General features: G+C 39.5%; 2 protein-coding genes and 1 pseudogene across 5 annotated transcripts in view; 1 reads left to right on the plus strand and 2 right to left on the minus strand.

The window, feature by feature from the left end:
- Positions 1-19,429, minus strand: part of HADHB (hydroxyacyl-CoA dehydrogenase trifunctional multienzyme complex subunit beta) — a 33,572-nt gene extending 14,143 nt beyond the window's left edge. Inside the window, exons 1-6 of one of the 3 annotated variants that reach the window (XM_080920737.1) lie at positions 19,328-19,429; positions 11,892-11,966; positions 11,759-11,803; positions 7,477-7,576; positions 6,286-6,330; positions 3,911-4,010 (exon numbers count right to left, since the gene is read on the minus strand). In XM_080920737.1, coding sequence (XP_080776863.1) covers positions 3,911-4,010; positions 6,286-6,330; positions 7,477-7,576; positions 11,759-11,803; positions 11,892-11,958 — 357 coding nt within the window. In that variant the 5' untranslated portion in view covers positions 11,959-11,966; positions 19,328-19,429. Of the gene's footprint in view, positions 1-3,910; positions 4,011-6,285; positions 6,331-7,476; positions 7,577-11,758; positions 11,804-11,891; positions 11,967-19,084; positions 19,104-19,280; positions 19,300-19,327 lie in introns of those variants that run through there. The other 2 variants (XM_080920738.1, XM_080920739.1) reach the window with 2 other exon arrangements.
- A 107-nt stretch (positions 19,430-19,536) lies between these two features.
- Positions 19,537-24,043, plus strand: part of HADHA (hydroxyacyl-CoA dehydrogenase trifunctional multienzyme complex subunit alpha) — a 34,916-nt gene continuing 30,409 nt past the window's right edge. Inside the window, exon 1 of the mRNA XM_080935597.1 lies at positions 19,537-19,792. Within this exon, the coding sequence (XP_080791723.1) occupies positions 19,726-19,792 (67 nt within the window). The 5' untranslated portion in view covers positions 19,537-19,725. The remainder of the gene's footprint in view (positions 19,793-24,043) is intronic.
- LOC308430031 (small ribosomal subunit protein eS27-like) lies at positions 20,533-20,786 on the minus strand (annotated as a pseudogene). The gene has a single exon. The product of its transcript is annotated as a small ribosomal subunit protein eS27-like (transcript).

The following is a 24,043-nucleotide window of genomic DNA, read 5'->3' on the forward strand; positions in this document are numbered from 1 at the left end:
CACAGCCCTTACAGCCAAGTCATCTTACCAGCCCACTTTTTGTTTTTCCTTTTTTTTCTTTCTATAGTACTGGGGATTGAACCTTAAGCTTCACCTATGCTCAGCAAGCCCTTTTACCACTGAGATATAGCCTAGCACTTTTTACTTTTTATTTTGAAACAGGATTTCACAGAGTGGCCTTGAATTCCTTCTGTAGCCCAGGCAGGCCATGGACTTATATTCCTCCTGCCTGGGCCTCCCCAGTACTCAGGTGTGCAGTCTGGGGACCACTAAGTCCAGTGGCTTGGTAGCCATTCTCAAGTGATACAAAGGCCACACTCTTCTTCAGCCTTGTCTAACTATTAGCAATGCTTTGCTTCAAGCCTTCAAAGACACCACAGAATTTTATCTTACATAAAATTAACATACACTTGAAAGAGCGACAAAACCGCAGCACAGTGGGCTCATGGGTCCCTGAAGCTGTAAGTCTGGCAGCAGAGCAAAAGCATGAGATGCTTTCACGATGACCAGGAGATGGAAAGAAAGTCCTAACCACTTCTACAGAGATCCCACCCAGGTCCCTGGCTGCTTTACACTCCGCTCTCTTCGACAACCCCACAAGTGACATAAAGGCAAAGTAAAATTTGAAAACTTGCCAAAATAGAGATGTTCAGTTCAATAAAAGAAACTTTAGAGAACTGCCTGACTCACAAGAAACCCTCTGATGAGTAAGGGTCAGGCCAGTTCATGACTATCAGAGAAACTGTCTAGAACAATGACACATAAAATGACTCCAATCAATGTAGCTTTAGAAGTTCTGAGAAAATCTGAGGACCTCCTAACTAATCTAATAAAAGTGACCTCTAATTTCATGACACAATCAAATCAAACATGAAATTAATACATCTATATTTGTTTTACATGATTTGTTGAGAAAATTTATGTTGCCAAAACATTCCGTTTTTGCTAATTAATGGAAGGAATGTAGGTACACTTGGGAGAAAAATCTTTTTAACACTAAAGGTTTACTTTAGTGGGGAAGAAGTTTTTTATTATGAAATAATAAACCCTTTTTATTATGAACCCTTATTATAAGGTGTTCCTTTACAAGGAACCATATTTAGGAGTCCTGTTTTGAAACTACTTAATTATCATCAGAACTGTCCTACAGTCTAGTGAATGAATGTTGTAAATTACAGATTTAAAAAGTTCCATGTCTTTTAGCTGACCTTTGCCAACATACATACACTGTGCTTGCAACTCCTTGCCATCTGTAGGAGCTGTTACTTTTGTATACACCAGTATGACTTTATTCTGGTGTCTCTAGGGAGACCTGATATAAGTGCACAACTGTACTAAAAACTACTTCCTGATATCTATCTGCATGTCAACTTCTCAACCTGAACCAGTTGGGAAGGAAACCGGAAGCAGGTGTTGGGAGCAAAAGAAAAGGCTCCACAGTGGGACAAGGGTAAGGGCACTCAGGTGGTAACAGCTTGATCCTCACGAGGGCACTGCAGCGTGCTGCCCTTGGCTCCAGCTGACACACAGGACTGACAAAGCTTTAAATAGAACTGGTAGCTGGTGACCCTTGTCCACATTCTTCCATTTAAAGATTGAATCACTTTCAAGACGTCAAGGAGAAAGGAAGAAATTGAGTTGAAGGAGAAATACATTGAGGTGTTTCAGTAAAGTCAGGTTTGCTAGGAGCACAGAGCCTTTTAGGATTTCATATTAATATTAGGACAGGTCCTTGTCAGCTGAAAAAAATGGCTAAGAGGTTAACAGTACTAGCTTTGGTAAGAGCTGGGGGGGTGAGGGGACTGACATTGGGATGTAAAGTGAATAAACAAGTTAATTAATTTTAAAAGGAGAAGAGGAGGAGGAGGAGGAGAAAAAGTACTGGCTGCACTTCCAGAAGTCCTGAGTTCAATTCCCAGTAAGCACATGATGGCACATGTGCTTACACCATCTATAATGGGATCCAGTGCTCTCTTCTGGCATGCACCCACACATGCAAGCAGAATACTGTATACATAATAAAGAAATAAATCTTTAAAAATATTAGCACAGATCCTAATGAAATTCTTTAGCTAGGTTTAGTTAGATTTTAAGTTCTACTACTTATTTTCCTAAGTGTCCGTCGCCTCCACCTTCTCCTAAGCTACTAAAATGACCGGAGAGTTAGGTGTGCTGGCTCATGTCTTTACCCTCAGCACTCTGGAGGCAGAGGCAGATGCATCTCTGTAAGCTTGGGGACACCCTAGTCTACATAGTAAGTTCCAGGCTATCCACGGCTTTATAAGTGAGACCCTGTCAATCAATAGCTGGGATGTGCATATAGATGTAAAACTTAAAAAAAAAAAAAAAAGCCACAGAAAAACATTATGGGTTTGGTTTTCGAAAAGAAGAATGTAGAAAATGTAGACAGATTTAACATTTACTTTTTCAGGCTTTTCAAAGTCATTTCCATGACACAGAGCTTACAAACACTGTAAGAAACTTGATGGCTTTATGTACTCATAGAACTTTTTAAAATAAATTTTGTAACATAGCTTTTAATGGACTAATAATATTCCATCTTCCTGTTCAATTATAATTTATTCAACCATTCTATAGTTGAACAAGATAAGTAGTGCTTCTGAGATTCACCTGTATATTTTATCCTACAAACTTTTTGTCTTTTCTTTAATAACCCACTGAAACTTTTATTAGGTGTGTTCAAAATGTGAAGATGCAGAGGAAAAGCCAATGCCCAGGAGGAGAGACAGACTCTCCCTGCTCTCAGCTCTCCTCTGCCCTCAAAGCACTTGCTGCTCACTGTGAGCTTGGGCAGTGCTGGAGCTTCAGCTGAGTTAATATTCGCAGTGTGGGAACTGTGTGAGAGGACAAATGGTTTTCATCTGCACATTTGCCCTTCTTTATCTTTACAACTATAACGTACAGAGATGCACAGACAAGAAATAAGATGAATAAGTGAAAGCCAACTTTATCCAAATAATTGAAACAAGGCCCAGAAGGCAGGTTTTAACTAGTCATTGTCAAATGCCTGTGTGACACTCACACTAGTTCAAGGCTGTCATTATCTCCATTGCCCAACAAACACTGGATGCCTGCCAACTAGGGCAAAGGTGAGCTCCTAGGAAACAGCTACATAAAAAACCCAACCCTGCTACGAGTCATCTAGTCAAAGACAGAAAATCATAGGCAAGGCTTCCTCCTACTACAAAAACCAAGTTATAAAATAGGCCACACTGTTACAGTTTAATTAGAAACCATGACGGCTAACATTAAAAGAGTAGCATCGGCCACACTGCTATACTGTCTCTCTAACACAAAAGACAAACTAAGATTTCTTAAATCCACTCAAACAATTTATCTGACCTATAGCAAAATGTGGATAAATAATAGTATATGTTATCTGATTTTAAGTGAAATACATGTTTAGCTAATAGATCTTAAGAGTTTAATGACTTTAAAATAGTAAATTCTAGGCTGGGCATGTATCTTAGTGGTAGAACACCTGGGTCTGATCTCTATCAACACATGCACATACAAAAGAAATAAGTTATTAAATATTAATTCAAATTCAAATAAACTTTTTGCTAATTTGGGGAAAGGGTATGATTGTAGGAGACAGGATCTCACTATGTAGCTCTGGATGGCCTGAAACTTACTAATCTGCTTGTCTCTGCCTTCTGAGTGCTAGTATTAAAGGTATGTGCAACCAAGCCCAGCTCTGTTGCTACTGTTTTGGAGAATAGGCCCCACTATAGCCCAGGCTAATCTAGAATTTACTACATAGCCCAGATAGGCCTTGGACTCCATGGCAATACTCCTGCCTCAGCTTTCCAAGAATACATTACAAGCACCAGCCACTATATCCAGCTTTATTAATCTCTTTAAACAGTATAAATTTTGCTTTACTTACTTCTCTAGCCACATTGCTTGTTTTTACTTCCTGAATAACTGTTCCAAAGATGATATAATCAACAACATCCTTTGGAATATTGGTCCGATGCAACAAACCCCTAAAAGCAGAAATCCAAAGAAAAGAAACATTTTATACATGAAAGTATGCCAGAGAACATCACAGGAAACACTATCTATTCATTTTAAACAGGGAGCCATGCACTGGAGGTGCTCACTTAGTACATACAAGGCCCTCAGTCCAATCCTAATCTCCACAAAAACACAAAGACAAATCTTTCTTTTAAAAGCCAGACACAAACATTCAACAACTTATCAATGAGGAAATGAGTGGAGAGTAATGGGAAGAGTCAATATTTGATGGCCACTTGGTAATGAGCCATTAGAAGGAAATAATCAAAAGTAACTTGGGTAGGTGGAGTTAGCTCAGTGATAGAACACTTGCACAGGAAGCAAAAACCCTGGGTTCAGTCCTCAGCTCTGGCTGGGGTTGGAGGTAGTGGTGGGATAATTTAGGAAGCCAGGCATGGTAATACATGTCTTCAGTCCTGTAACTCAGGAGGCAGAAGGCAGGTCTCTATGAGTACAAGGTCATTCTGGTTTACAAATCAATCCTGCCCAGCTACAGATATGTATCAAGGTCTGGCCTCAATAAAGAAACAGACAAACAAACAAATAAAAATCTTGGGGCCACTCAGAAGGCTCAGTGGGTAAAAAAGACCCTGTCCTGACTTCTACATGCATACTATGGCATATGCCTGCCTGAGCAAGCAAAAACATCCACAAATAGTAAAATAAAAAATAAAAAAAAATTTGAAATAACAATGTTAGCTAATATCACCAGAAATCGGTACAAAGAGAAACATGAAAATGCTAAATTTTAAATATTAATATAAAATCATATTTAAATAATATACATATATTTTATCCAGACCACTATAAAAACAAGAAGCAGTAACTCTCAAGTAGGAATGAACATTTTGTAGGTGCTAACTTGGTATTTAGTTGCCAGTGCCTTGGAACAGGCATACTGACATATGCCCATGATCCCAGCACTCAGGATGCTGAGGAAAGAGGACTGCTGTAAGCTTGAGGATAGGTGGTAATGTATAGCAAAACTCTGTCTCAAAACATTCAATACAATAAATACCATTTTCCATTATAGAGATAAGAGTTTAAGGAGTTGCATCAAAAATAGGACATGAGTACACATTTGTCAAAACTCAAAAGTGAGTTATATAGCATCTGAATGGAGTCAGAGATGTAGTTCACAGCAGAACAACTGCCTCCTGTACTCAAGGCCTTTGGGTTAACACCCACACCACTGAAATAAAGAGAAGGAGGAGGAAGAAAGGAAAGGAGAGAGGGAAGAGAAGGAAGCAGAATAAAGAAGCAAAGATGGAACAAAATCAGAAGCGGCAATACAGTAACTCAAAGGAAGACGGGCCAAGCACAGTGTGCAGTGTAGAGCACAAAGAGGCCCTAGAAAAGAATGTTGTGTTTATGATCACTAAGTCCCTAAAGAGGCACTTCCAAACAGAACTACATAGAGATTTGGGGAGAGAAATGACTACTATGTAACTAGGAGAGTAAACATTACATCCAGAGGAACAGTGCTGCCTCTGCTTACTCTTAAAGTCTGGCAGGATGAGAAAACTGACTGACTACAGTGAGCACAAAGGAAAATGAAGGCATTTTCTAACTGGGAAGAGACTTTGGATGCTTGAAAACACCAACAAAAGACATCTTTGGAATGCAGAGAGAACGTCAAAAAGAAGCCCTGCCGTAAAGTTACAACCACACCAGTTATTCATCCATCTCAGCATCATTTCATCTCATCTAAATTTGCTTGGTTTGCATAGGAACCTTCAAGGTTTTTTCTTAATTTTTATTTCATGTGTCTGAGTATTTGCCACCATGTACATGTAGACAAGCAGACACTGCAGTGCATTTGAAGACATTTTGGCCTAAATATTGAGTTCCAGGCCAGCCTGAGAATACCATAATAAACACCATCCATGCCACCACCAAAAAATAGTCATGTCAACATGCTATGAGCTAAACTTGCAAACTAAAGATGCTTTTCATTCAAAGCTAGTAAAGTTTAACATATACAGTTAAAATAAAATTTAATCTTATGACATACACCTTTAATCCTGGCAACTGGGAGGTGAATTCCCTGGGCTAAGGTCAGTTTTTGGTTAGTCAGAATTACACAGTGAAACCCTGTCTCAAAAAACCTTGCTAAGAACAAGTTATTATTACATCTTTCCATATAAAGTTTAACATATCCTAGATATAAAAATTCTACATAACATGTTATTTCAAGTGCAAAAGCTATAAAAACTATTTTAAATGAAAGAACAGGAAACTTACGAAAGTGCAGCTCTAGCCAAGTCATGTGGCATTAGGTCTTTATACCTGGGGAAAGAAACAAATAATTTAAATCAAAAGCCTAGAGTTTCAATATAATTTTTAAAAGTTAATGCATATAAATTGTATAACATATGCTGCTGACAATGCAGCTACTCTTACTACCCAAGTCAGTCCATCAGTCCAAATGAAGAAATGGTGCGACTCTGCTGTCATCTTAGAAAATCTGACAAGCCCTAAACCCCTACAGAACTTGCTGAGTGTCTGACAAAATAGACATTCTAGCTGAACATGCTTGTTTGTTTCTGAGAGATTTCCAGTGTAGTCCAAAATACTTGGGGTTGAGCTATGACAGGCATTTGGACTGGCTGTGCCAACTCCAAGTCTCATGATTTTCAGACGACCAAAGCAGTATCATTCTCAGTACTTCAGAATGAGCCCATCCTCAGCTCTCAAATTGTGTCTACAGAATCCATGTTCCAGAAGAGAAGAGAAGAGAAGAGAAGAGAAGAGAAGAGAAGAGAAGAGAAGAGGATAGTCCTATTGGAAAGATGATATCTGGACTCTCAACTAGGGCTATTTCAGGCTAATGCCATGGCTTATTGAAGGAACAGAACATCTTGCCATAATATACCAGCACAGATTTGACTTGTTCTATACTGTTTTTACACAGGTGCTCTCCATATGGCTTCCCACTAGTTACATTATTCCCTACAAAGACTACTTCAAATGTACTGTACAAAATACTTGGGGTTGAGCTATGACAGGCATTTGGACTGGCTGTGCCAACTCCAAGTCTCATGATTTTCAGACGACCAAAGCAGTATCATTCTCAGTACTTCAGAATGAGCCCATCCTCAGCTCTCAAATTGTGTCTACAGAATCCATGTTCCAGAAGAGAAGAGAAGAGAAGAGAAGAGAAGAGAAGAGAAGAGAAGAGAAGAGAAGAGGATAGTCCTATTGGAAAGATGATATCTGGACTCTCAACTAGGGCTATTTCAGGCTAATGCCATGGCTTATTGAAGGAACAGAACATCTTGCCATAATATACCAGCACAGATTTGACTTGTTCTATACTGTTTTTACACAGGTGCTCTCCATATGGCTTCCCACTAGTTACATTATTCCCTACAAAGACTACTTCAAATGTACTGGAAGAGAAACAAACAACTAGCACGATCATTTTATACTTACGAGGTGCCTGACAGCAGAAATGGAATGCGGACACCTTCCACCACCACAATGTTCTTCATATTGGGTTTTGCTAAAGTCTTCTTTGACTTGGTCTGGACAGCTTTAAGATAAAGTTCAAAGAACTATTAATTAAAATATATAAAATCAGGGATAGGGAGGTAGCTCAAAGAATGGAGCACTTGCCTAGATACATTTTCTATGCTTGCTCTCAGTCTCCTCTAATAAGAGTTGTCCCGTTTATAGTCCCTGCCAATGAGGCAGTCATACAGGGTCTAAGTCTAAGGCATAAGCTGACCAGATTCAGAGGTGGTGTTCCAAGCCCACCAACAAATCAACAAAGTAGTTGACCAGTGTATATTAGCATTGTTTTTTTTTTTTTTTTTTGTTTTTGTTTTTTTGTTTTTTCTGCAACAAAGTACTGGAGGCCAAACACTCTAAGGAATCTAAACTAACTACATGGTGCAGACTGAGGGCCTAGTAATGGTCCACCTGGCTATGTTATAACAAAGCTAAACAGCTAAGAAGCAGAAAAAAATGGCTAAGTGCAGAAAAGGATAAGCATATGAGGTGGTCTCATTTTAAAACAATCACTCAAGAGTTGATGCCTCACATCAACACCCTAATACTTCCATTTAGGGTTTACTCCTTCTCCTCCTTTTTAAGCACAGGATGCTACTACATGTCAAACTCACAATACTACTACTATTACTCAAGCCTCCCCAGAGCTGGGATTATAGGTATACCCTACCACATCTAGCTTAGGCACTGTCTTTAAAGGCTCTTCCACCTCCCAGTATTATCACAGCAAGAACTACATTTCTTGATCATGTCTTTTGGGGTATACACTCAGACTTCACAAACCATAGTAGTCGGTTACTTATGTCATCTCAAACAAGTGATACTGTGCCAGGCAAGATCCTTTTGGTAGGAATCCAAGAAAAGAAACATGCTTAAAAAAAAATACCCATTAGCAGAGGCTGAAAAGATGCCATAAAAAGAACCAGGGCAACAGTAATCTGAAGTTACCCAAAAGCTAGTTATAGGATAGCATAAATCCTGAGAGCAAAGAAAAGAACACAAGAGCAAAAAAAGGCATACAAAGACGAGATGAAAGATACAGAGACGAGATGGAAGGGCAGGGAGAGGGCACATCACAGAGTTCGTGAAAGGAACAGCTGGCCATGAGCTGTGTGTGCACTTCCTGGCACCTTCCTAACTTTAGTACCCATAAATCATCTCAAACCTGAGGATCCATTACCCACAACAACCAGACAGCCTTTTAACCTCCTACTTAGGGAAGGCAAAGAAGGCTGAGAGAGAAGCTAAGCTTAGGAGTCAGTACAAGAACCAAAAGAATATGATGAAGCAAGAGGGTGGGGGACAGGCCAGAGGTATTGATTATAGGAAGACATTCCATCTTCAAAGAAAATGATAAATGAAAACAGCCTACCAAATCTGTGGATTACTTATGACTGACCTTAGAAATAAGTATTTTGAGGAAAAGTTGGATGGTACATTACTATGTTATGGTGATTATTTAAAAATGAGCTTGTTTCTTTTATGTATCTTCAAAAATGTTAAAACTCTTATTTCTCTAATTAATTTCTTGCTCTATTTCTGTGGTTCTCAAGCCACCCAATGCTGCGACCCTTTAACATAGTTCCTCATGTTGTGGTGACCTACCCCCAACCATAAAAATTATTGCTACTGTAATTTTGCTATAGTTGTGACCTATAATGTAAACATCTGTTCTTTCTGATAGCCTTAGGTGACCCCTGTGAAAGAGTCGTTCAAGTCCTAAGGGATCATGTCCCATAGTTAATTGCTGCTCTGCTCTACTTGGTTCTCTTTAGTGATCCGAAAGGATTATCTACCTCTGTTCTAAGTGGACAAGTTGAGCAAGGCCCCAGGGCCTTGCTCACTTCAACCCCCTTGCCTTAATTCAGGTATTCTCTCATTTGCACAGTCCCATTTCATTCAGTTCTTTCATGTGTCTTGGGTTTACTCATATTCTATCCTAACAAAGCTTTCTCTAATAAGTAGTTACCTCCAGTTCTACCTTTGAACTTCCATAGCAACTTCTAGGGTAAAAATCATCATGCCAAACAATTTAGCTCATTAAAAAGCAATTAAATTAATTGTATAAAGCCCATTTTGAAAAACAGCACTGCTGCTGCATTGTGTAACAGTCACTGAAAGGACTCTCACTGTCTCATATGTGCACTGGCTCCCAGCCACATCAAAGACTTCTCAAACACAAATAATACAGCTCCTTTATATATATTCCAAATATATACGAGGGCTAAGGGTAAACAATATCAATGAAGTCTACGAATCTCAACTGAGAATAAAAATACTATGGTTAACATTCCTGATCAACAAAAACTTATTTGCAAATGTGCAGCTAGACTATATAACTTGAAAATCTAGGATTCAAGTATTAACTAATATGTACTCTATACTCTATATATAATTCAAAGATTAAAAGATGTGTTATACTTTACATAACTGTTAATTGTGTGCAGAAGAAAGGTATGTGGACAAAGAAACAAAGATCAAATCAGTCAAACTTTCTACCAGACACAGTTCATGAGAAGACAGAACCCCCTATAAATCCTGTAATCATTTGCCCACATTTCTTCAAACAGCCATGTCAAGCAGTAATACTTAATGAGTCAAGAGGAATTATATAGTTATAGCACCTCCCCTACCCTAAATCAGCGGGCCACAGGCCTTGCTTATCAGTGTCTTTTTGTGCCATTATTATCAGCAACATTAACACAAACTGCTTATAGAATACTGTTTGACATTGGAGACACAAAAAAGTCTTCAGTCTCATGACTTTCCAAGCTTACAACATAGTTAGGGAGAAAAAGGCCACCAAAAAATGGCTATGAACAACAGAGATTTGTCTACATGCCTGAAAAATGTCCTCTGTTGCCACCAGAATGACCTTCTGCTACTTGGCAAGGGTCAGGTCTACGTGTGTGACTGTGCAAAGCAAAAGCCTGAGTGAACTTTTAAATTAGGGGAAAGGTGATAGAAGTCAGAAAGGAATTATTCTTTATTATTCTTTGTAGAAACAATAGAAATTTTTAGAGGCTATATGGGAAACCTATTTCTCTAGTTGAGATTAGGAAACAGATCTCTAAGAATACTATAGGAAAATAATACCACCATGAACATACTGACTTTAGCTTACTAAGAGCTTTTTGGTTGATGCTGTTGTTGCTGCTGTAGTGATGGTGGGTTGAACACATTGTGCCAGGCAAGTGCTCTATGACTGTCTCTATCTCCACCCCAAATTTGTTGTGATTTTTGTTCTTCTTTTTCCTAGTACAGGGTGGGGATTGGCCCAGGGCCTTGAACATGTTAGGTAGGAGCTCTACTACAGCACATCACATTACTGAATATTACATTCCCAGTGCTTAAAGAACTTAGAGATATGGTCACACCTATTAAGGCTAGCAATCATATTTATTTCTTTTAGAGAAGGAAGCTAAAACATAAAGAGGTAATTTCAAGGTCCTACTGCCAAAAAGATGCAGAGCTGAAACAGAGTACAGGTCCTCATAAAGATGAAGCCATTGTACAAGTTATATGTCATATAATTATATATCTATATGTTATATTACACATAAGAACATATACAATAAATCCAAAATCAGACACAGGTCACTATAAAGCCCAGGAATTTTGCACCAGTGAAGATACATATGTAAAAAAACTTGTTTTTAAAGAAGTCTAATTCATTGGGTTTACTGAGGCCCCACATAACCCCATCAAATGAATGATTTCCCTATTCTTTCATTTCATGATGGCCTAATCTTCCTTTACTTACTAGTTCCCCACTCAGCTCTATTTCAGAAACAGGTCCTCATGTATATGAGATAATAAGATATCTAATAGAGAAGCTTACCACTAGTTTCACATTGTGAAAGTTAACTTAGGCTCCACAATAGTTTCTAGATAGTCTGTAAGCTAATTTTTGCAGGACTGACAGTCAGGGGCTACATAAACTGACCCAGTAAAGTTTATGAGACCTTTATGAATACTCTATAAGCCCTAAAACCCAGGAAGAAGCTATCTCTTAACATCTTAAGCCCTAAGTAATATTATTGACTGAATACAAACATTTTTTTTTTATTTTAGGGAAATAATGATACTCATGTTGACCACAAACAAGGAAGAATTAACAAATTAGGTTGGCTTTTTACTGAGCACTTACAAATACAGAATTCTAACACTTAGTGTAGAAATATTTATTTTAAAGTTACTGTACCTGGAGCAGACTGTAGTTGTGGAGAACAGCTCAGAGGTCTTATAGCTGAAAAACAAACAGTATATCACTTAATATCTATACACAATGCTTACAAATCTAATCTTTAAAATAAATGAGAAAAAGTTGAACTTACAAAATCTGAGGGCCCATTTTGATGTAGTAGAAACGTTTCTAAAAGTGGAAGTCAAGATGGTAGTCATTCTGAAATCTATAAAGAACAGAACAAGTATATTTTGGGTTACCTCAGCAATGTCTATGAGCTCTGTTGAATTCATCCACAGCCACCATTATCAACTATTCTTTTCTAGTAATATTATAATAACTATATTGGTACAGCTTTCCACTGTGCAAACACTATTCTAAGCTATACCTCACAATGAACTTCTTGAAGAACAGGCAATGCTTTTTTTTTTAAAGATTTTATGTATATATATATATATATATATATATATATATATATATATATACACACACTGTAGCTGTCCTTAGACACACCAGAAGAGGGCATCAGATCCCATTACAGATGGTTGGGAGCCACCATGTGGTTGCTGGGAATTGAACTCAGGACCTCTGGAAGAGCAGTCAGTGCTCTTAACCATCTCTCCAGCCCCAGGCAACGCTCTTGACCCTGAGCCATTTCTCTTAGTCTCCTAGAAAATTTTTCAACATAATATTTTATCAGAATTACCTTTTAAATTAGAAATTTGTATATTTCAAATTAATAACAGCAACTTAGGGGGAAAGATTAAAATCCTAACAGTGAATTCTTATAAATGAGTATGAAGAAAACAGCAAAAAAAAAAAAAAGAACAGATGGCTTACAATAAAGGAAATACAAAGGCTCTTATAAATATAAGAAAAGTCAGCAAAGCACCTACCACACAAGGAATTTAGTTCAGATCTCCAGAATCCATATAAAAAGCCACAAAAAATGGGCATACTCCTAAAAGCCTAATCCTTGGAGCAAGGCAGAGACCAGAGGTTCCCTGAAGCATGCTGGCCTAATCAATAAAGTTCATGTTCAGAGACCCTCTCTCAAAAAGTAAAGGTGGAAATAGAGGAATGACATCCGACGTCAACACATGTACACAATGCCACGAACACAGACATACCACAGAACACTCCTAAACATAGACACACAGGTGGAGGCTTTCTTCAACTCCAATCATAAGAGGATTCAGATTAAAAACATAGAGATATAAAGATACAGTTATTTGTTAAATTAGCAAAACCTCAAAGATTTGTTCTATACTGCATGGGCAGTCATGTACAAATACTCACTTCAACATGTGTGACCTGATGCAAACTCTATGCCTGGCAATTTGGAATTATCTTTCAACACTATATGTTCACCTAACTTTTGATCTAACAATTCCACTTCCATGAACTTCTATGACAAACATTATGCACATGATCTGTATTGTCACTCTAATAGAAAAAGATTAGAAGAATGGCAAATAGGGAATTGGTTAAGTCATGCTATACAACCAGTGAAATACTATATTGTATAGCCATAAATGATAAGAAAATAGGAGCTGGAGAGATGGTTCAAAGGTTAAGAACACTTGCTGCTTTTCCAGAGAACCTGGGTTTGATTCCCAACACTCACATGGCAGCTCACAACTGTCTGTAATTCCAGTTCATTCCAGGACATCTAACACTCTCTTCTGTCCTCTGCAGGGACCAGGCACATAGTCTTGAATAGACAAACATGCAGGCAAAATATCCATATGCATAAAAATAAGTGTGTGTGTGTGTGTGTGTGTGTGTGTGTGTGTGTTGCATACTATCATCCATTAAAAGAGGGGGAAATGTGTATATTTCCTTGAATCACAATAAAATATCCCTAGGAGCACAATCTTAAAAACTGTTAGACAGGGCTTGGTGGCGGCACATGTCTTCAATCCTGGCACTCCGGAGGCAGAGATATGTTTTTGTAAGGGCACTCTGGTCTACAAAGTGAGTTCCAAGTCATCCAGTGCATGTCCACTCTCTCGCTTTTGCTCTGTCTGTCTGTCTCTCTATATGTATGTGTGTGTATGTGTGTGTGTGGCTCATCTTTAAAATATGTTATGGGCTAATGAGATGGCTCAGTGGCTAAAGGTACTTGCCACCAAGCATACGGACCTGAGTCTGAGCCTCAGGATTGGTAATTGTAGGAGAGAACCAACTCCTACAGGGAGCAGAGGAAGCTCTGAGTGAGTAAAGTCCTAAAATGAATGTATATTCTAGACATGGACATAGCCATGCCAAGGCTCTGTAAGAGTGGCAAAGCTGGGGAAAGCTGAGAGGAATGACAATGTTTTTCTTGGGTTAGGGGTTATCTAACAGAGTAACTAGTGTGTACAAAACTAGCAGCCACAGGTTCCCCTCCTCCTGGATGTTTTTATCCTAAGAGTGTTTACCTAACGATAGATACCTACTACTCTGACAAGCTAACCACCCCCACCCCCTACTGTATAGAATAGACACAGTGAGATTCCAAGTTCTAGTGGCAGCAGATGTCACCTCAGTGCTCAGAGTGTGCACGTACAGTCTTTGTGTACACATCTGTCATTTCTTCAGTGTTTGTCCCTTCTTCATTCCCACACTGCCCCTAGACAGGGTTCCAAGTCACAAGTTGCAAATAGGTTCCAGGACCACAGCAAACTCCTACAAGACATCTTCTGATCTCCACGAGTGACATGGGCCTTCCTCCCAAATAATTGTTAATAAAGAAATAATAACTGTTAGCTAGGAAGTGGTGAGCATGTACCACAGCACACATGTAGAGGCTATTGGCCAATCTGTGGAAGTTAGAGTTCTCCTTCTACCAAGTGGTTCAATGATTCAAAGTCAGGTCCTCTGGCTTGGTGGTAGGCATTCTTACCAATGCAGCTACCTCATGACCCAATTTCTTAATTTTTAAACATATTTTTTACTTAAAACGTAAGTAAAAAAAACTTAGGCTTTACAATTTACAAATGGCTGTAGTGGCTAGCTCCACGCTGACCTCAGTATCTCTCTTGGTTTTTGTACTGGCGTGATTGCCTCCCACACCTTACTGCTCTATGTCAGAAGTGGCGGCACTGCTTTGGAAATCAAGCTAAGAAAAATAATATTGCAGCTTCTATCTTAGTCTCTCAGATCACTGTAAGGGAAGCCAACTGGCAAGAAGAGAGGCCTTTCTGGAGGTCTGTATACTGACGCTTCCTGCCAATGGCCATGTGAGTGAGCTCAGAAGCTCATCCTCTAGCATAGGAAACCTTCAGATGACTACATCCTACATGCTGATGACAACCCCCTAAGAAACTCCAGTCAGAACAACCCAGCCAAGTAGTCCCAAGTTCTTGACCCCCAGAAAGTGTATGACATCCTATGACAAGCATACTTAAGATATTAGAATTTATAATATAATATGTAAATAAAGTATTTAAATGGAGGAAAGATGGCTTGATCAATAAATCTTCTGGGAAATGACTAATCACTTGGAAAAAATAAGGTTCATAGTTCATACCATAAGTCTAAAACAATGCCATGTAAATAAAAGACCTTAAAAACGTCAAAAAATATAAAAATACCAGAGTGGACCAAGATGGCACATGCCTTTAATCACAGTAGTGGGATGCAGAGCCAGGCAGCTCTCTACGATTTTGAGATCAGTCTGATCTATACATTAAGTTCTAAGACAGCCAGAGCCACAGTGAGACTGTCTCAAAACAAACAAATACCAGAAATCATCTTTGTATGTCTGTGTGTGTGAGCATATGTGTACAAGGAAGTAGAGATTAAAGGTCAATCACCTCTACACCTTATTTTTTGAGATGAGGTCTCTCATTAAACCTGGAATTAGTGTCTGGCTGAATAGAAATCCTGTATTCTCTTCTTTCTACTTGTGCTGGGATTACAAACCCAAAACCTATACATCCAACTCTTTTTAACCCAGCTCGGGGGACTCAGATTTCATACTTGCACAGCAGACACTTTACCTACTAAGCTACTACCCAACACCAGAGAATATCTCTTTATGAACTTAGCTAAATAAGAAAAATCTAGAAGCCATAAACTAGGAGTTAACAACTGACGACTAAAACATTTTTAACATACACACAACAAAAAATACTAAAATTGAGTTCAAAAGCAAAGAATTTGTTTAGAGGTGCCTAGTAATGGTGGCGCACACCTTTAGTCCCAGCACTCAGGAGGCAGAGACAGGTGGATCTCTGTGAGTACAAGGTCAACCTAAGACTACAGAACAGCCAGGGATACACAGAGAAATCCTGTCTTGAAAACCAGCCAAACAAAAATACATTTAGAGAAAAATACCTGTAACATATAAAACAAAAAAGTAGTTAATACAATCCATAAATAGCTTGTTTCAAATTAAAAGGGAAAAATCTGTAATGGACTCTCTTATTTTGCTCTAGCATTTCTCTACTATGTAGTTGTCAGTGGAGGTTTACATGGAGTAAATCCAGGCCAATTCAGCATTTAACCAGTCAGAGTAATCTTAACTGCTGCAGAGATTAAAGGTCCAAGTGACCAAGGCCTACAACAGCCTTGTCTTGACCGTGGATACGGATGTAAGGATGATGTGATCAGTCCAATATTCAAGGTTTAGAGTTCTGCAGTTCTAAAACATGAATCTTTCCTTCTGTCATGGCTATTACTTCACAAACATTAACAATACTACCTAATAACAAAGCTGACACTTAAAGAAAGCACGACTGAAATGTTATGAAAAAACAAAAACAGTGGCCCTAGTCAGATTCTATCTGACACCCACCCACTGAAAGTCTGGAGGTTAGTAGATCCCAAATTTACTTGAATTTTCTATTATTTGCAACTGAACAGGTTCCTGCCTGATATTCAGATCAGAAACAAAAATGAACAAAAAAGCAGTTCACCTAAGAAATTAAAATGGCGGGGCTTAGAGTACAGCTCAGTGGCAGAGCATCCTCCTATCATATCCCCGAATCAATCAAACTAAAATATCCACACTAACAAAAACATCTTTAAACACTTTTATTTACATGTTATTTTGAGGCAAGGTCTGACTCGGAATCCTGGACTGGCCTAACACTCACAATCTTCCTGAATTAGTCAGTCTTCTAGATGCATGTGCTATCTGTCAAAAAACAGATGGTCAACTATTTTTCTTATTTTTAGAAAGGGTTTAAGTGTTTCAACCTTGGTTGGGCTGGTACTTACTATTTAACCCTGGATAGCCTTGAACCTATGGTCTATCATCCTGCATGCTAGGATTACAGACATGCACTTTATTACCTGGCTCCAGATTGTGAATTCTGAGTCTAATAATTCCTCTAATTGGTTTCTATAGGAATACTTAAAATGCTCATTACAGAACTATTTATAGTTGGAACTAACATACATGCAGATCAATAGAAATAGTTGAACTGTATCATAAATATATCTTGAATATTCAGCAGCTTGGGAGAAAAATGAAACAAGATATACAAGTTTATACTAATATCCATAATACATATTAAATAAAAGTGCAAAAACTAAAGGCTTACTACAAGACTATACACAAGTTGATACACACCAGGCAGTGCATGCCTTGATGGTACATGCCTTTAATCTAAGCACTTAAGAGGTAGAGGCAGGGAGATCTCTGTAAGTGTGAGGCCAGCCTGAATTAGCCAGTTCCAGGACAAGCAGAGCTACGTAATAGAGAGAACCTGTCTTTAAAAAGCCAAAACAAACAAAAACTATATTCTTGTATTGGAAAGTTGGCCTTTGTTGTCATTTACAAAGCTTCAAAAATACAAAAATTTTAACAAAAAAGTATCCATAACAAGTCAACATTTGGGTATTTTAAGCTTAGGTAGCACAGAGTAGGTAAAGGATATAAAAGCAAGATAGGGTGACAGTTACTACAACATCAAAGAACAGACTCCAAATACAAACCCTAGCTGCACCCCATTGTAGGACCTGCAGAAAGTTCTTAACTTAAGGTCCTTCAATAAAATGTACACAATTTTAGAGTTGTTGAGATAGTTAAATGCTCACCTAGATACAGGTACATGTTGCCTGATATCTAGTAAGGTTTATTTATGTGTTTTCTATTATTAGTGGGCAATGCAATAACTATACTTAGTTCTCCAAGCTTTCGCACTCAAGTGCTAATGATCAAACAACAACAAAACCATTGCGCCTGATAGAACTAATAATTTCACTGAGAATGCAGGGAACCAAAGAGGAAAAAAGGCGCTTTAAATCAAGCATTAGCAAAACATAACCCAAAATCTTCAATAAAAGGGTTTTTCTTTCACAGGATTTCTTTTTTTTTTTTTTTTTTTGCCCCTTTTAAAGCACTAACAATGAAGGCTGGACCCATACTGAGCAAGCTCTCTATCAGCTCCAGTTTTCACACTTTCAAAGAGTTGCAAAAGCGAGAAGAGAGAGAGAGAGAGAGAGAGAGAGAGAGAGAGAGAGAGAGAGAGAGAGAGAGAGAGAGAGAGAGAGAATGGTTCTGGTTTTTGTGAGTCCCATTTCTAGTTTAGGAAAAAATATGAAGAGCTGCAAGCAACACAAAACAAACTAATTTCTGTGTGGCCCTTTACAAAAAAAAAAAAAAGTATATAAAATTAAGTGGAGGGCGTTGTATGGGGAAAAAAAGGATTCCTTTTATGCAGTTTACTCCGAAGTGGTCGTTTAGTGTCAGCTTCAACTGTTCCTGGGGGTGGAAGACTCGGTTTGACTGGAGTTTAAAACAGAACGCTCCTTTCTTTCTAGAATCATTTCAGCCATTTCTTCTATCCTTCCTGACTGGCAGGATACTAGCAAGTACTGCTTCTGTTTGAATCCTGCACTTACCACAAAGAAGGAGTTTTATGCAAGTGTCTGTGAAGACACCAAAGCGCAAATGATTGAAACGTGCGCTTTGTGGGTGTTAAACAAAATGGTGCACGCACCGGAAGCTGACTTGACTTTCTTTTGAAAACAATCATTTATTTCAGGACTCATCTTTCCAACACCAAAACAAACAACCCACACCTGGTCCCCGGAAGAGCTGAGCTCTCAATTAAAAGTAGACGTAGGTTCTACACTAGTTCTACCACCTGTGGCTACCACTCTGATTCACCAGCTACGGCTACTTCACTGATAAGAGTGAGGAGTGGTGGGGATGCCCAGATGTTCGCCGTGTCTCCTCCTGGGTTAGAAAATACTCATGAACCCCGGATCCCCAAGCAGGTTTTGGCTGCTTCACCACCCGAGGCCCGCACTTAATGACGCCTTCTCAATCTCTACAGCCGCCGTACTGCCCAGACAGGTAAGACAGGGAAAGGACACCGCTCTGACACAGCCCAGCGTTTCACATACACGCAAACCGGTCGTCAACCTGAAGTGATACATGCAAACAGAAGACAGCGCTTCAGCGAGCTACGCGAGAAAGCGACCACCGCCGGTCCGGAGTTGGCTCGCACTGGCGGCCTGGACCAGCCTGTCACGCTCGACCCTCACAGCAAAGGGCAACGGCCGCGGGCACCGACCGGAAGAGTCAGGAGCAAAGTGGCACCTGCGTGCGGAGAAGTCAGAAGAAAACCGAAAAGCGCACTGCCGCACCTTAGAGTCCGCGGAAACTGCCGCTGCCAACAAGGTCAAGTCCAGACTGACAAACGCCTGCCCTCGCCGAGGGACAGCTTCGGCTCCGCAAGGCCCCCTCTCGCCCCGCCCGCGGTCACCGCGGAACTTGTGGGCTGCCCACTGAGCGCCTGACCAGAAAGTCAGACGCTCCGCCCCCTCCTCGGAGGTTCTTAGTCTTCTCTTCGGAGAAATCGTCCTTTCGGCTCGCTTCGTTGAGAGCAAGAGGGAGGGTGAAAAGACCGGTGACAGTTCAGTGCCTGCGTTTTAGTAAGGCGGCACATAGGGCGCCCCGCGGAACAGGCTGAGAAAAAGAAAAGCCCTCGGCTCCATTGCCCCCGACTAGAAGAGCTTTCTGCTTTCGTCCTCTTCTGCTCAAGATGGTGGCGTCCCGGGCAATTGGCAGTCTCAGTGGCTTCTCTGCCTTCAGGATCCTACGCTCCAGAGGTGAGCCTGAATGAGGGCTCGGGAGAGTCTCGGAGTGCCTGCAGGAACTAGGGCAGCGGAGAGCAGCGTTTGCCCCTCACTGTCCCCTGCCCACCCCTTTCCCGTGACCTAGGGAATCGGCGTTACTGTTACGAGACCCTATTTCCTGAGTCCTTGCAAAGGGATCGTCACTCCCTCTCGCCCTGCTCCGGCGGTGTCAGGCTCTCCCCTAACTTTCCTGAGTCGTTTCCATTCAGCCTGGCAGTTTGCGCAGGTCTCCACTGTAGCCCTGCGCTCACGCCCCTCTTCTCTTAACGTTTCTCTTGGCCCTGACACTGCTAGGTCGGGGAGGACTAAGATCTGTCACTTTTTGAGGCTCTACAACATGTTAGTCGCCATAAGAGATAGCTATCAGTCTTCTTGGTGACATTGACTATTAGCTTACAAATAGATCACTTCCACTCCTTGATCTTTACCGTCAAAAGCTTTTTTTTTTTTTTTTTTAAGCATAGAGCTCGGCTCTCCTACTTCCAATAATCTTGCTGTGAGTGTATAGAAGGCTGAAACCAGAGGCTCTCCAACTTAGGCAAAGAGATTCTTTCCCCCATAATTAAAACTTTATTGAAAAACTGACACAAAAAATAGGAGATCATTGTTGTAGACTTCATAAAATCAAACAATAATTACTTTGTCTTGGTAGAGTAACCGAAGTTGATAAGGCTTTCTGTGAAAAACACGAATTCAGAAACTTGTATAGATGTTTAGTGTTGCTTTCTTCTAAATGAACAACCTTCTGTGAGCCTGGCTTTTTCTCCTGTGGGCTGGCACAACACAGTTGAACAACCCACACAAAGAACCACTGTCTGAGCATGCCTGAAAACTGTAGTAATCTTGTAGCAACCTGGACATTTCACATCCATGAAGTAAGAATTTGGGCTCTAAAACCAGCTGTTTCTTATGTTCTTTTCTTTTCCTCTTCCAAGGAAGGGAGTAACAGATCTCTAGCCAAAGGCATGGTGATGGCTCTGCAAACATGGCCACTCCAAATCTCAAGACATTTTGATGAGGAGTAAAATGTTTGATCATTTAAAAAAACTATTTCTAATCTTGTTTCTGCTGGTTCTGAATCAGGCTCTTCCCAGCTCATACATTCCTCTTAAAACTGGCAATGAAAGGGTTAAAGGGGTGTTGGTAGAAAACAGCCTTTTCCCACACATCCCAAAACTGCAAGGGCAAATTATAACTTTAGTGTATATTATTTTGTAATATGAATTCACTTTAATTTTACTCACAAAAAAAGGATGCACATAGAATTTACTTTTCTTGCCCCTTCCCTGGCATTTAGTTAAGTGATTGAATCTTTTTCCAGATCGATTATGAGTAAACAGCCAAAATTAGCCACATTACCCCCCCAAAAAAAAGTGAAATGGGCTGGGGGCTGGGTGTGGTATTGTTTGCCTTTAATATTAGATGGATCTTTGAGTTCATAGCCTGTCTTGTCTACATAGTAAATTCCAGGCCAGTCAGGGCTATACAGTGAGACCCTGTCTTTAAAAAAAGAAAAGGAAGAAAGAAAGGAAGAAAATATGTTAGATTTGGGGAAGAAATAAAAAAAAAGCTTTAATTATCTTTAACATCTTTATCTCTTCCGTTTGCACTTGGTTGTGTTTCCTTGCAACTTATCTTTTTCCTTCTCTACAGTCATAACAGTTTTAGGGAGGAAATCCCATATGGAGCTGTATTTGCTGTAAGGTACTTTTATGGATTGGCAGCCAGTGTGACACTGGGGTATTGGTCAGTCACAGTGACACTGGGGTATTGGTCAGTCACATGTTCTCTCGTCACTATGTAGCTGTTGACTTTGCTCAAGTGCTTTGAGCTAAGTGGCCTTTCTTTTCTCATCTGTAAAATGAATGAGAGATGTCTTGCCCTTTGGCAGGAGACATAGTATAATGGAGCAATTAAAAACATTAAATTTGGACTCTGCCATCTGGCTTGAGTCTTTCTTTTACCTTCTAGTGACCTTGGGAATTAATTTCAATATATCTTTTTCTCGTTGGTAAAATATAGCCAATCATATGTTAAGTCTAAAGAAGTTATATTAGGTATAAAACCTAGGGATACATTCTCAGTAAGTGTTATTAGTTTTTTAGCCCTTAGAAGCAGTGGCTGTATATAACTGAGAACTTCTAAAGTAATCAATTTTCCATAGGCAGTAAAAATCTAACAGCTAAATTGTCCTGACTTCTACATAGAAACACAGGTCATGCTTTCATTAAGAACATGTAGTCTATTATAGCTACAGCTTATTTTAATGGCAGCTTATGTGCTTTGAAAAAAAATATACAGGGACATCTACTTAAAATTAGAGCTGCACACCTGACTTACCATTTAGAGTCTAGACTCAACAGGTCAGTCCTTGACCCCGAGAGTGTGTGCAGACAGGCATTGCCAAATGCTTAATGAACTAGGGCATTCACTAGAAAAAGTGTTCCTATACAGTACTGTTGTTCTAACATGACTATCCAAAAAAAAAAAAAAAAAAAAAAAAAAAAAAAATCACAAACTGACCTTAATATCCGTTAATTCCTACTTTTCCTAAATCTTGAGTAGGTGTTAAAGGAATCTTACAGAAAATGAACAGCAGAAAATGGGTGTGAGCTATTTTTAAATCTGACTCTCATTCCTTTAATTCCATCCCTTGTCCCACGGTTGAATTTTGGAAAAGCTGTAAATTGCTGTAAACTAAAGTAACATTTTCAGTTTTCAAAGTTGTGCTTTTAATGACCTTGTAGATACTTTCTGGAGTCACATATGACGATGATTAAAAAGTAGGGCAAAGGTTTTGCTTTTGCTGGCACTGAAAATGTAGGCTAAAGTTCACAGCGTCGGTATAGCTATCAGGCAGCTGGTAAGGCCGGATTCCAGTAGCAAAGTTACCTTGTACTTTGGCTTGATTAAATTGACTGTGGTTAAGTTTTTTCTTTTTTTAATGTTTGTGCATTTACTGCTCTCTTTCTCTTTGCTTTTTGTCGCTGTTGGTTTAGAAGAGGTTTTGTGTACGTGTGTGGGAGTGTGTTTACCCCAAAGAAAGGTTAGTCGGCAGGGATTAAAATGATTTAACAATAGGCTAATGAGCACAAACTCTTTTTATTACTATTGTTTGTTTGTTTGTTTGTTTGTTGAGACTAGATCTTACTAAATCTGGCTGGCCTGGACTGCCTGGTTGTCTGCCTTCCTCCACCCTCTGAGGTGTGCTCCCACACCCCACTTTGCATCTTACTTTTCTAGGTTTCTGTCTGTCTTCCTGCCTCACCCCTCCCTGCTTGTGCTCCCTGTCAGTCTGCTCCTCTCCCAGAATACTTTACTCTTTTCCAGTTAGATTACCTATCCTGTGCCTCTTTCTTACTAGAATTTGTACTTTACAGTTTGTTTTTCAGAACTGGGTATTGAACCTAGGTCCTTGTGCATGCTGGGCAGTCTGCCACTGAGCTGTTTTCATATTCTCGTCTGTGTCCCCCGAATAGGAATTGATTTGGTACCATATCCTCAGATGCCCTGGAATGCCAGCTCCACCAAGAAAGAGACATTACTTTTACTTGTTACCCCAGTGCCCTAGAAGGTTTCACAACTCATCAGGTTGCTGTAAAAAAAGTTTGTTGAGAAATGACTGAAATTATATTGGAAGACATAAATTATAACTGTTTGCAAATGCAGGAATAAACACAAATCAGTAAATAATTAAGACCAAAATACAGACAGGGAAGAGGAGTATCGTACAATTGAAATCTGAAAGTGAAGTTCTGTGGGGAAAGTTAGAGCCATGTACATTTTGCTGATGATCAGAACTGAAGTTTTAATATTAAGAAATAAGTAACTAGTAGTTGATATTACTCTTAAGGCAGTAGTCTTCAACCTTCCTAATGCTGCGAACCTTTAAAACAGTTCTTCATGTCGTGGTGACCCCCAGTTATAAAATTATTTTGTTGCTACTTTATAATTAATTTTGCTATTGTTAGGAATCATAATGTAAATACCTGCTATACAGCACAGATGATATGTGACCCCAAAGGAGGTCGAGACCCACAGGTTGAGAACCAGTGCTTTAAGGCATTTGCATTTGCTGAGTACAGATGTTTGCCTGTGTTAACACCCAGTCAAGAAGGTGAGGGGTGTGTGTGTGTGTGTGTTTGTTTGTTTGTTTGAACTGAGGAAAGGACCACTTTCCTAGGATAATCAGGCAAGTTTGGGACTCTGTGGTCAGGAGAAGGG

This window comes from Micromys minutus (genome assembly GCF_963924665.1).
Source record: "Micromys minutus genome assembly, chromosome: 1".
Lineage (NCBI taxonomy): Eukaryota > Metazoa > Chordata > Mammalia > Rodentia > Muridae > Micromys > Micromys minutus.